The 12184-nt window shown below is 44.7% G+C and overlaps 1 protein-coding gene across 1 annotated transcript in view; it reads right to left on the bottom strand.

Moving 5' to 3' along the window:
• The window catches only part of FGFRL1 (fibroblast growth factor receptor like 1), a 167600-nt gene that overhangs the window by 78967 nt on the left and 76449 nt on the right, over positions 1-12184 (bottom strand). Inside the window, exon 3 of the mRNA XM_084286599.1 lies at positions 8970-9242. Within this exon, the coding sequence (XP_084142725.1) occupies positions 8970-9242 (273 nt within the window). The remainder of the gene's footprint in view (positions 1-8969; positions 9243-12184) is intronic.

Below are 12184 nucleotides of genomic sequence, written 5' to 3' on the forward strand. Positions count from 1 at the left end.
TTTTTTTTTCTCTTCTTTTCCAAATTTATTGCCAGAAGTGTATAATGTAAACACGTGGGTCTTCTAACTGTGAAACCCACGTTATTATAAAGTACGAAGAATTAAAGCATTCTAGCACAATGATATTATTCATCAAGCACAACATAGAATATGTTCTCTCACCAAAAAAAAAAAAAAAAAAAAAAAGATTTAAAAATAGGTTTATACACAAACTGCCAGAAGGTTTTCTTTTCTTTTTCTTCATCTTTTTCTTCATGTAGATGCCAAAGACAGCACAGGAAAGGTAGAGAACCAGATCCTACAGGAATGTAAAAATACACCTCCTCTACAGGCATACATTTTAACAGGCAAAGTATCTACATGTATAGATCAAGAAGCAGCATGTGAGCAATCAATGGTGTGTGTGTGCATGCATTTACACATAAAGAGGGAGTCTCCAAAATCAACAGTCAAGTCACACCTTATAAACTTGCCCAATTTCTGCTGTTCCTTCTATAATAAATATTACGCACTGTGCCTTAATTTACAAGCGTGCTTTTGGTACATTTCTCTGTTAACTGATATTAAAGGACTGAAATTTGGCTACAAACCATTATCCGTGGTATTTACTGGGCAAACTGAGGACAGCAGAGCTGTATGACACCCCGCGAGCAAATGGGGCACAGCGCTCTTTGGCAGGGACCTCCTGGAGACACTGTGCCCAAAAAGCTCGACCAGCTTCAGTGGTCCACTGTGCTCAGTGTGTTCACTGTGCTCAGTGTGGCCATGTGAAATCCAGCCTGGGGCAAGAAGAAGGAAAACAGGTGCCAAGGAAACACTGGCAAGAAAATGGAAGGAGAGTTATAGAAAATTTAACAGAAAGATCCTGCTGCTGGGGTTTGATGGTCATCTGGGGTGGTAGGTGAGATGGCAGGTATCTCAGAACTGTTGATGACCACTCTGTCTGTCAAGCCTGTATTTAGCCTGATTGCCTCTCATTTCTTGGGGCACCCCTAATTAATTAAAAGACCCTTAACTAAAGATCTGCAGTCACAGCAGACTTTGGCTGGTAATTTAGACCACCTTTTGCAGGCCTGCTCTCTACACACATTCACATCACCTCCTCGGACCTGAGACTGCTGTGGCTTTTGGACCAGCAGATGTGGACAGATCAGCAGCTGTGCACATCACCATTGCTCTGGCAACACGGGCTGAAATTCTGCCCATTAGCTCTATGGAAAATTATAACAAAGACAGTTCTGATTAATAAAATCAGAGGCAAAAGCTGTTTTCAGCCTCAGACTTACTGACCAAAAAAATCCAACACATATGCCACAACCTCGTTGGGATCAGAGGCGGATTCTATTAATATCATTTAACAGAAGGAAGCCATAAACTGCTCACATCAAACATACTTTTTTATGTCAGCCCGCCTGCCATTGTGTATTGCTTTCGTTCCCGAACAATATTTGTGTGGCAAGCAGAGCTGCAGCTTGATACTTGCACGGGTGTAGCAGCAGCTACACACTCCAAAGCATCTGCAAAGGACTGTGGGCTAACTGCATCCATATGTCCTGCACGCCTCAGATTTACACTGCCTGCAGCTCTGGTCTGCCACAGTCTACCACAGGATGGAGTATGGGGGGAAATTATATATACATACATATATGTATGAATTTCATGCTTACATTCGTGGAAAAAAATCTTTTCATTTCCTTTAAATTGTGAACAGGTGTTGTCACCTTCTTAACTTGACTTCTATGTTACAGCTTCACGAAGGGAAAAAGAAATCTACCCGAAACAGTGAGGCTTTTGTTAGCCAGAACATGATGTATTGATAAGCATACTGTAAAGTTTGTTATAAAATCAAATGAAACTAGTAAAACCCAACAAAGATCTTGTAAAATCTGTGGACATTACACTGCATTAGCGCTGAGCTACGTTATAGATCTGGACATGGAAGAAACAAGACAGCTGCCCGGTTCTGATGTTTTTCAGCCTTTCACACCCGTTCACTGAGAGCCATTGGTTAAAACTCTTGATGATACGTTTTTGATCAGTCATTTCCAGGATGATAACAGCTAACACTGGCATTCACATCATCACCTCTTTCTGGAGAAAGATTTTTCAAGAACAAGTTATTACGGGCTGCAGTGACCTCAATCTAAGTGTAGAACTCATCAAAATGACTAAAATTAATGAAAATGTTTATTTTTCCAGCCATCCAGAAATAGTCATCCTTTAATTTTAGAGTTTTTCTCTCTCCTCCTTTCCTCTCCCAGGACAGTGGACACTTTCCAGGACTAAACGTTCTGCACATTGGGACAGGGAGCTTGTTAAACTCTAAGTGGGATTCCCCAAACGAGGAGGAAATGAAGCACCACTGAAATTCAGGGGATGGGAACACCTAAGTGCTTTTAGATGACTTTTAACATCCAGAGCTGTGTGCTTGTGCTGTCCCTGCACAACACCAGGCTCGGTCAGGGTGTGTGTCTTCACGCCTCAGCTAATAAACACTCGGAAGGAAGAGCCCTCGCTTGGGTGAGACAACCATTAGTCAACCATGAGTCACTTCCACTGGAAAAGGAGCTTCACTTCCAACCAAAAACTTTTTAGCTACGAATTTGCACCGAAACATGAAAATACTCACGTTTTACGTGCCGAACATTTCATACTCCTCTAGTCAATGGGTCACCCAGCACCACAACCTGCATCTGCACTGCGGGCCTGCCGTGCCCCCGCACCGCGCGCTGGCCAGAAGGCCTCGTGCAGTCACTGCGACTGGTAGGCCTCAAGTAGTAAATTAAGGCTCCCCTTTTCTCCTCGGCTCCCAAAGGCCAAAAACAATCTGAGCTTTAATTAGCAACATAACCATTACTAAGCATCAGCGACTATGGCCAGATCCTCATCTGGTGTTAATCAGGCTGCGTATGCACAGGAGGCCACCAACGTAGATCCAGCTGCCGGATTGGGGCCTTAACAAATTAAACATGAGAACTTTGTTACTGTTTATTGTCACAAGGAATTCTTCATTTCCATATAACAACTGACTAATCATCATTAGTCATGATTATATGCCCTGTGATTGTGTTAACGGTCCCACGCTGGATGGGCTGCCTTTCACACTTGGTGCTAAGGTAAATGTGCTAAAGCAGGATTGCTCGCTCCATACCATGCCTAGCTCAAACCACCTTGTTCTCAAATGCAAATACTGCACTTTTTTTTTTTTTTTTTTTTTTTTTTTTTAAGTGTTGACTCATTTCAGTTTTTGCTTAGCATTAACAGTCCCTCGGTGCACACATTGCTGACTCAATGTTGATTCACATCTTCTTGCTGAGCACATTTCTCTCTGGTCCCCGGAGTTTATTAAGACGCCAAAATCCAAACATAAATGAATTTGTCATGCTTTTCCAAGATGGCTGGTGGCACCTGACTCTAGGCTACAAATGTTTTCTCAGCTTTTGCAGTATAAATGAGTTCTGAGACACGGATTGATGACTTCATTGGAGAGCTGTAATGCAAACCATATTTTACTGTACTTGACTTTTTTTTCACTCAGTATTTTCTACTACTATGAGCAGGAAAAAAAAGCACATTAGAATAAATATTCCTTCAGACATAGCCATGAGTTTTTTCAGGATACTTACGCTGACTGTTAAGAAAAAGGTTATTTTAATGCAAATTTTTCACACATGCCTGTTATCCAAGAGAGCTGTCTCTGGACAAGTTGTAAAAAGCATAAAATAGCAGCTGGCTCAGCAGGAAAAAGCTACTTTAAAGATAAATCTTCTGATGTCAGGGAAGATTCTCACGGCAATCAACTGCAGCAGACAGACAGCAGACATTTAAGAATAAATTTGATTTGTTTGAAAACAAGATGTAGTTCAATTTCTGAACAACCCATGTGAGTGTGGTTCAGGACAAGCTGCTCTGCCTCCTGCTCTATGCATCAGGATTTTACTGATGGCTTGGCCACTCAGAGGGCCAGGCAGCAGAAAAAGAGGTATGAACTGAATGGTGATGGATTTTTCCCCCAAATCTTCCTCCAAATAAACCCAGAAAAGAGAAAAAGCAAATGTGACAGTCAGAGATACAGGACAGAAAGAAAAACACTGGAGCAGCTGTTCCTTGAACTTAAGTGTTGATCTTCTGGGATGGTGTGCTGAGATGATCTCAAGCAGTCTACAAACATCAAGTGAAGCAAGAAACCTACAGAGCAGAGACAATCCCAACTCTGCTCTTGCTACTGCTTCCTATTTCCTTTGCTACAGAAGGTAATAAGAAACATGCATGCAGATGCAAAAATAAATAAAGTCTGATCTTTCATCACTTGGTTTAGCAGTTGATGCAAGATGAAGTATTTACTGGTAGCACCTGTAGCAATAGCCCTGTGTGTTGCAACGCTGGCACACCTCGCACGATTTCACCCAGAACATTTCTGCAAGTGAAAAACCTTCTGTGTTGTGTATTAGTGAAAGAGGTTATTATGCCACAGCATAAATAGTCCTTCCTTGCTAATAGTCCTTCCTACAGCTGTTCATCGACGAATTTCCCTTCAGAAAATGGCCAGACTTCTGGAACAAGTGATACTGTTATTGCAGAAAGGGATGGTGGTGGAGGTTGTCCAGCACTTCCTTGGTTTGGGTTATTTATAAGTTTCACCTACTTGGGTTAAGACTCCCCAGGGAGGTCCTGGTGGTTGCAGCATTCAATGTCTCCATCTGCCTCCAGCACCCACATGTCTGGGCACTGATGGGGGGAAAGCCACCTGAGTTGGCTGGCAAAGCATGGGACCCAGCAGATGACACACACATGGCATTGGGACAAAACATGCCCCATTCAGTGTACAAGGTGGACAGTTTTCAAATAACGAGGAGACATTCAACACTCTGCTTCTTCCTTAGGCTTCCCTTTATAGCATACTGCCAAGGAACTTGTATTGTGCAGTAAAGAAACTGCATGTTTCAACCAAGCATCTAAAAACAAAATAAAGCTACTTTTCACACCTGGAGATTACAAACCAGCTCTTCTGAATTGATTCAGCTGGAAGAAAAAAACCAACAAAACAACCACCCTTCAGTGGACAATCAAAGGTAAGATTTCACGGGCATCATTGTACAAGCAACTTTTTGGGGGACGTACAACACATTTCTTTTGATGAGCCTGCAGATAATTCTCTGCAATAAGGAACTATTGTACTTAATAACTGTAATGCAGATTTAATACTGATTAAAGAGGAGTTCCTTTTCCAGCATCTGTAAATCTGTCTGCAGTTTAATTGGCATCCCAAATTTTGTGGTAAGCCACAAAAACTATTAAGGCTGGCTAGGAGAGGAAATTGTAGTTTTGACTTATATTGGTTATCTGCTTTTACTGGCTTACATTTCACGCAGGGGTGCATTAGAGCAGGATTCCTTGGATCTTTGGGATCTGGGTCCTGCTGTCTGAGAGGATGGAGAAAAAAGCAGTGCAGAAATCAATTGGTACCATCTGGGTTGGCAAAACCTTTGTCTGAGAAGGAAGATAAAAACCCCAAAATAAGAGAGGACTCCCTTCCAACAGAGCAGCAGGAAGATGCTAAATTAGGAAGAAAAGACTTTACGAAGAGTTGTGGAGGAGGAATAGGGTGAGACTTAAGAAGCTTAGTCTCAACTCTGAGCCACAGCTCATATTTTCTGTGGTCTTGGATTAATCACTCGATCTCTCTTTGCCTTAGTTACCATCTGTAAAATCCCCGTAATCCGTCTCATCCACACTTGCAGACTGAACGTCCTCCAGCCAAACATCATGTAGGTATGTCTACCAGATGGGTAAAGGCCGACCCAAGTTTGCTCTGCTCATGCGCTGAGCTGGCTGGTTGCAAGCAAGATTTGGCACGGGAGCCACGAAGAGGCATTAGCAGAGGCTTAAACCCAAATTATTACATCTCACAGAGACCAGACGTAGACAGAGGAGCTCCCCTCTGCCACATCTGCTGGCACCCATTGATATTGGTGGATCCACTGACCTATATATGCTTTTTTTTTACGTCTCAGATTTTTGTTGTCTCTCTGTAGTACTTTAATAGAATATAAAGACTAATATGAGTTTAGATTAATAGGAGTTATACTGCACTGAATGCAGGCAGAGAGGTTTAATGCTGCTGAATTTTAGTCTCTGCTCTCTGTAGAGCCTTGGTTAAACCTTCACCATATCCTGCTACAGTTTACATATAATTTAAGGGTGATAGTTCCTCATTTGCCAGTGGTGTGGCAGAGCTCAGTTCACAGCATGTAGCCTAACAACAAAACCTTTCAATAAGCTACTGTATGGATAACAGATATTACTGCTTAAACTCCCAGAATGTTCTCATGCCAAACTAGATTTTATTTTTTCAAGTCCCAGTGTTTAATGAATCATCTGATTCTACTCTGGATTTAATATCTTAACCACCTTGCCGGAGTCTGACACCTGCGTGGTTTATACTTGTTAGGTGTCGGCAGTAAAGCAGAATAAGAGGGCTTTTTCTCCTTTGAAGGAGTGGGAGAATGAGAGGCCATATGGTTCAAAAGGCTACTGTGCCTAATGAAGTTTGTGCTTTCCGGAGCACAAAAAAAACAGTTCCATCAATTTGATCTTCATCCTCAAAACCGACATGCGGTTGGTTTTAAAACACTGCCTCCTTCTCAAAAACCAACAAAGGACCTTTCTTGACCGAAAGCATTTTCACCAAGACGAACGCGAGCATCTGGTCAATGCATTAAATGCTTGGACCCTTTGAAAGAATAAAGTCGGCCATACCTTGTGTTTACTTGCAGACCTTGGAAAGAAAGACACTAGGGGAACATTTGTTTTCAGGGGAAATTCTTCTAATGAAAAGAAATCTTTTTGAAAAATTACGCGAACACATCTGTACCAGTGGAGACAAGGGACAGAAGTAATCCATCAAAAATGCTCCAAGCAACAACAACCACACTGCGAGACAAGGCAGCGAGGTGCAAAAAGGGTAAGAAATAATGTCTTTAGCCAGCATTACAATAAGGACGCGTGGAGACGAACGATAACTCAGCCCATACGTCTGCCACACATCTAGTTTAAAGTTAGCCTTTTCTTGGCAGTTGGTGATCGATATTTATTTGCATAGGGCTCAATCTCACACCCACAGAGGCTGGTGGGAGCTTACCATTTCCTTCCATAGCTTCCTGATGAGGCTCCAAATAACCAGTGTTTGTGCTCAGGGCTTTTCAGTGCCAAATATAATGAACGCTATTGTTCTTGACACAATTTAATTTGATAATCCAATTTCCCTGAGCAACTGAACTGCAGTTTTTGCCTCAGTCTTTCCTGAATGCTAGTCAGCTTTTACCCTGCGCCTCCCTGCTTTGCCCTCTCATTTGTTTCTGTCGTGCTCCCAAGAACAGTCAGGGCCTTTTTTGACTCACAATTGCTGTGATGCCACTTTGCCTTGGAGTAACAACAGCTAGTTTGGACCCTGAGCCTAACAGAAGACACAGGATGACATGGATTAAGGACTCTGGCTACCTTGTTGTACAGCAAAATCTTAAGCATGGCTGAAACAGCTCCTGTAGCATTCCCTTCTCCACACCAAACAGTCTAGAAGCCATGCCCAAAGGGAGTCTGCACAGACATCAGTTTTCATAGACTATTTCCACTTCACCATTTCTGCACAGCGGAGCAAAGAAGGAAGAATGAACACGGGAAGGAAGGAAGTGTATGAGGAAAACCACACCACAAATGACATGTAAGCTACAAGCTGGCTTTGGCAGCTTTATATCACTGATGCTCCAGGAGCTGTAAAGCAAGAGGGTTCCCTCACCTAGGCATCTCTTTCCTGATAAGACATTTACGTTCTGGTCTCTCTCTCATACTGGCTCTGCAGCAAAGTGCATTCTCCAAGAATCACCCTGTTATCGGGTGATAATCCTCCATCAAGCAGTGCCAAGTGTTTGCTACATGCTCTGAGTCCACAGCAGCCCTCCTACTGTGAAGGGGAAGAAGAAGTAGAAAAAAAAAAAAACAGGCCAAGTGCCAACCAGCAGGCAGCTGGATGCAGCCCTAAACTGCGTCCTCACTTTTACTCTGTGAGCAGAAATGGGACTTTGTTGGTCAGATCCTGGGGTGCTGACTGGACAATAGCATGAGCAATATACCTGACTTCCCCCCTCTTTGTACCCTTTCCCTTTGCTCCAGCATCCTCCAGCATGTCAAATTTCATCCTGCCCATTCCCAAGTCTTTCCCCTCACACAGACAAAGAGCAACAAACACATTTCTGTGGCAGCCACAGCAGAGGAATCTCCGATTATCCAGAGAATTTTCTTTGGGGGACTTTAGGAACACTTAGCTATGCAGGTCACCCCATAATCCCATCACCAGGCAAAGGAAGTCCTTGGAGGCCAGTCAAAAGCACAACTGGAGAACGCAATCACCAAGTTGGCATCCAAAACTTTTAATCTTGTCTCCATCAAGTGCTTTTCTCAGCAGCTGAGCATCCCCGAGTAACCTACCGGCTCTGAACCTTGCTTCAACCTAAATATTACTGTTCCTGAAGATACCATGTTTTGCAAAAGCTCAGTACATGCTGAGCTGTACCAGCTGTACCTTTTTTTTATGGGTACCTTAACATTTGTTTTGAGAACTATCCTGTTCCAACGGCAAACATAAAGATCAGCGTGACCTCTCCTTATCACACAGCCTTTCCTGTGTGGAATTCACTGTGATCTGGACCCCAGTGGCTATTGCATCATTCCTGTTTATTTGTAACCTTTGGCACCGCGCAATCTTATCTGCCTGCAGCCGGCTGCAGCCGAAGATGTGCAGCACCACCACCAGCTCTGGCAGTCCTCAAATACTAGAAAGGGCCAGCAAAGAGCGGAGGTCAGTAAATGATTAGCAGAGCAAACCTGCAGTCACTGAGAGCTACACAGAAATCAGCTAGCCCTCTCCTCCCTCCGGAGCAGGTGAGGCTGGGCGTTCCTCCAGCCCTACTCACCGATCACGATGAGGGTGTAGTTCACATTGGTGCTGCCGAAGCCATTCGTGGCTTTGCAAATGTAGGTTCCCGCGTCCTCGCTCTCCACCTCCTTGATTTTCAGCCCCTGCTGAAGGATTCGGAACCTCGTCCAGCCGCTGTGGATCGTGCGCCCGTCCTTCATCCACATGGTGAGAGGCGGAGGGTCGCCCTCCACCGGGCACAGGAGCTTGATGGTCCTCCCTAGCCTCACGGACTGGCGGTGGATCACTTTATCGGCAATCCTTGGGGGGCCTAAGAAAGAACAGAGAGAGGAAGAGTCGTTAGCATTTTTGCTAATGATATGGCATTGATTTAAAGACCAATCATCAGTCAAGCCACTGCACATTGGCTGCTGCACAGAGATACAGGGGTAACAGGTGGCAGGGACTGTTGCAGGTTGTAGAAACAGGGACACAGGTTGTAGGAGATTTTTGGTGCTTCCCAAAAATCTCTTACAAAGCCAAAAATGCAGGTGATTACAGAGGGATACATCAACAGAGATACTGGTTTGTGTGAGACCTGGGGCTACAGCTTTCCCATCGGCAGCAGCTCACGCTAATCCACAGCTCTCACCCACCAGCCTGGTTCTGATCCTCCTTTCCTTTCCCAAAACACCCACGTTTTCCTACAGTAAGAAGGAATCCTGTACACAAACTGTATTGGGTAAAACAACTGGAGTGATTTTAAACTTAACACCGATCCTAAAGGCAAAAGTTGTAACAGTGCAGGTACTTAAAACAAAACACTGCCTCCCCCCCTCAAAAAAAAAAAAAAAGAAAAAGTTATAATCCTTTCATGTAGTATGTACAGTAATTCCCTTTAATAGTCACCAGATGGGCTCTATCTGAGACCCATAAGCCTGCAGTTGTCGGACATAAAGTGTTCATTGGGTAACGCTTCACCGAAGGGCACAGCATAGCTGCTAGCATTGCTTATAGTCCAAATGAGGATATTTTGATAAATTGCCTCGGCAGCCCTGCTGACTCGGCCTGACGGCCGAATGTTTGCTCTTTGCAAAAGGTGATCATTTCATGCAAAACAGAGCGTCCCTGGAATGCCATGGAGTGAACCTGCTGTTTGCCGTGCGGTAACAGGACACACTTGGACAAGCCAACACACACACACACAAAAATAAAGAAGTGATAAAAACAGCAGGAATGGTCCCGTAGCTGAATTCAACCTGAAAATGTCCTCCCAAGGCTCCAAAAAGTTGAAGCAGAGTCTCTTCTTCCTGCATCTGCATTTTCCTTAATCAGTCCATTGCACAAGTTCCCCACTCGGACTGCAATAGCAGTGCTTTTCCCAGAACACCGTCTTAATGGGTGTGATAATGAGGGCCCTGCTCTTGCATAAGGACAAAATGTTTTGCTAAGGATTGCTGATGCTAAGTTGCACCCAAACCCACAAGATGTTTGTGGGATTTGAAACCGCTCCTTCGTGTTTTATTTCTATTTCTAGCGTTTTGCAGGACAGGACCCACACGGAATATTCTACAAAGCTCATATTTGCGCTTATGACTAATTCCCATTATTTCAGTGTCTGCCTGAATTTTCTCCAGCGTGACTAAGGCAGCACGTACAGTCCAGCTCACAGATGACTGCAGAGCTGCTGTCGCAGTTGCTCGTATTGAACAGCACCCATGGATTTCGCAGCTTTGCTGGTGAGCAAAAGTGCTGCTCAAGCTGAGAAAAGAGTCATGAACTACCTCGAAATCCATTCATTAGTTTAACTAAGAGGCTGATTACGGCAACAGGGCTTAGTTTAGACACACACACGTTCTAGTGAGCTGCTGAAGTCCCAACATGGCGATCTCGAAAGCAATTATTCTGAAATAGTCAGTCCCAAGGAAAGATCACACCCATTCCAGCACACCTTCTGCTGGCACCCATGGGGCACAGTCTCGGAGGTGGTGGTGCCCTCCCATACTCCAAGGGAACTGGCACAACACCAAGAGAAACCCTGCCCAGCCAGGGCTTTCTAAGCATGGGAAATCACGCTCCTGATACCAGTGTAGTGTGGGAGATCTCCAAACAGCTCTGTGGATGGAGGAGATAATCCCGAAATCCTTTGAATGCTGATCTGACACAAGCCCTGCTGCCGAATCTTTTAAAGAGGAGATCCACTCATCAGGAGGGATTGTGTCTGCTGGCTTTGATGAAGCGGAGTTCAGTGATGCTGGATGAGGATTCAGCCCAAATGCTGCTACATTTCCTCACCTGGTGCAGCATCTTACTCAATGTAAAGCAGCCGAAGTGTCCAAACAAGTCCAAGCTTTGCTAAAATTCTGGGTCGTCCCCTGGAAAGGTCCTTTCTGACTTAGAGCCCTACCAAAGCAAGTCATGCCTTACGAGCAGCTTCCTTACAATCTACTTGCAAGCCAGGATACTGCCCTGTGCACATTCAAACTGCAAAAGCAGACCTATAATTAGTGCCACGGAAAAATGCTTGGTGCGGGGCGAGCAGGGACAGCATGGAGAGAGCGCCCTCCTCCCAGCCTGGGAACTTGCCGCAGCTCCTTGAAAACCCCTTTCCTTCCGACATTCAGGTTGACTCCTGCTGAATTTTGAGACCTGGAGGAATCGGATAGTTTCCCAGTCACGTCATGAGCCCCGTTGGGGCGGGCTGCACAAGCGGCTCTCCCCATGGCACCGGAGTCGCCTCTGGATCTGTCACATGGTTGGGTCAGCGATAAGCTTGGTCCTCCTAAATGCCATTTTCCTTTGATTGACCTTTCATTCTGAGGAATTGCTGGATCGCTCTCTGTCACAGGATCTACTCGCAGACCTCCATGACATTTAGGAAAGGGTGCGTTTCTCAGAGCCTTTCTGCCTCAAAAGACAAACGCCTGCGGGGTCCTCCGCAGCCCCTTCCCCCTTCGCTAGCCCCTCTGGTGCCTTGCTCAGGATGAAGAATAAAAAATTCTCCACACATTTTTTCCTGCTGGGAGCTTTTCAGAATTTTCTGCGCTTTCCAATACAGTGCAAGCCCAGGACGTAGATGCTAAAACCTCACTTCTGCTCACCGGCGCTGTAAATATTCCTATTTTATTACCCATTATCCCTGTATCAGTAACTTTCCATGTCAGCACTACCCTCTGTCTGCAATCAGTGCCTTCGCACGTGCCAGAGGCTTCAGGGCCCCTGGCAAGCCCACGATAGCCAGACCTCCTGGAGGTGGTTCCAGCAGAATCAAAT

Source organism: Netta rufina, assembly GCF_964035555.1.
Source record: "Netta rufina genome assembly, chromosome: 4".
NCBI classification, from domain to species: domain Eukaryota; kingdom Metazoa; phylum Chordata; class Aves; order Anseriformes; family Anatidae; genus Netta; species Netta rufina.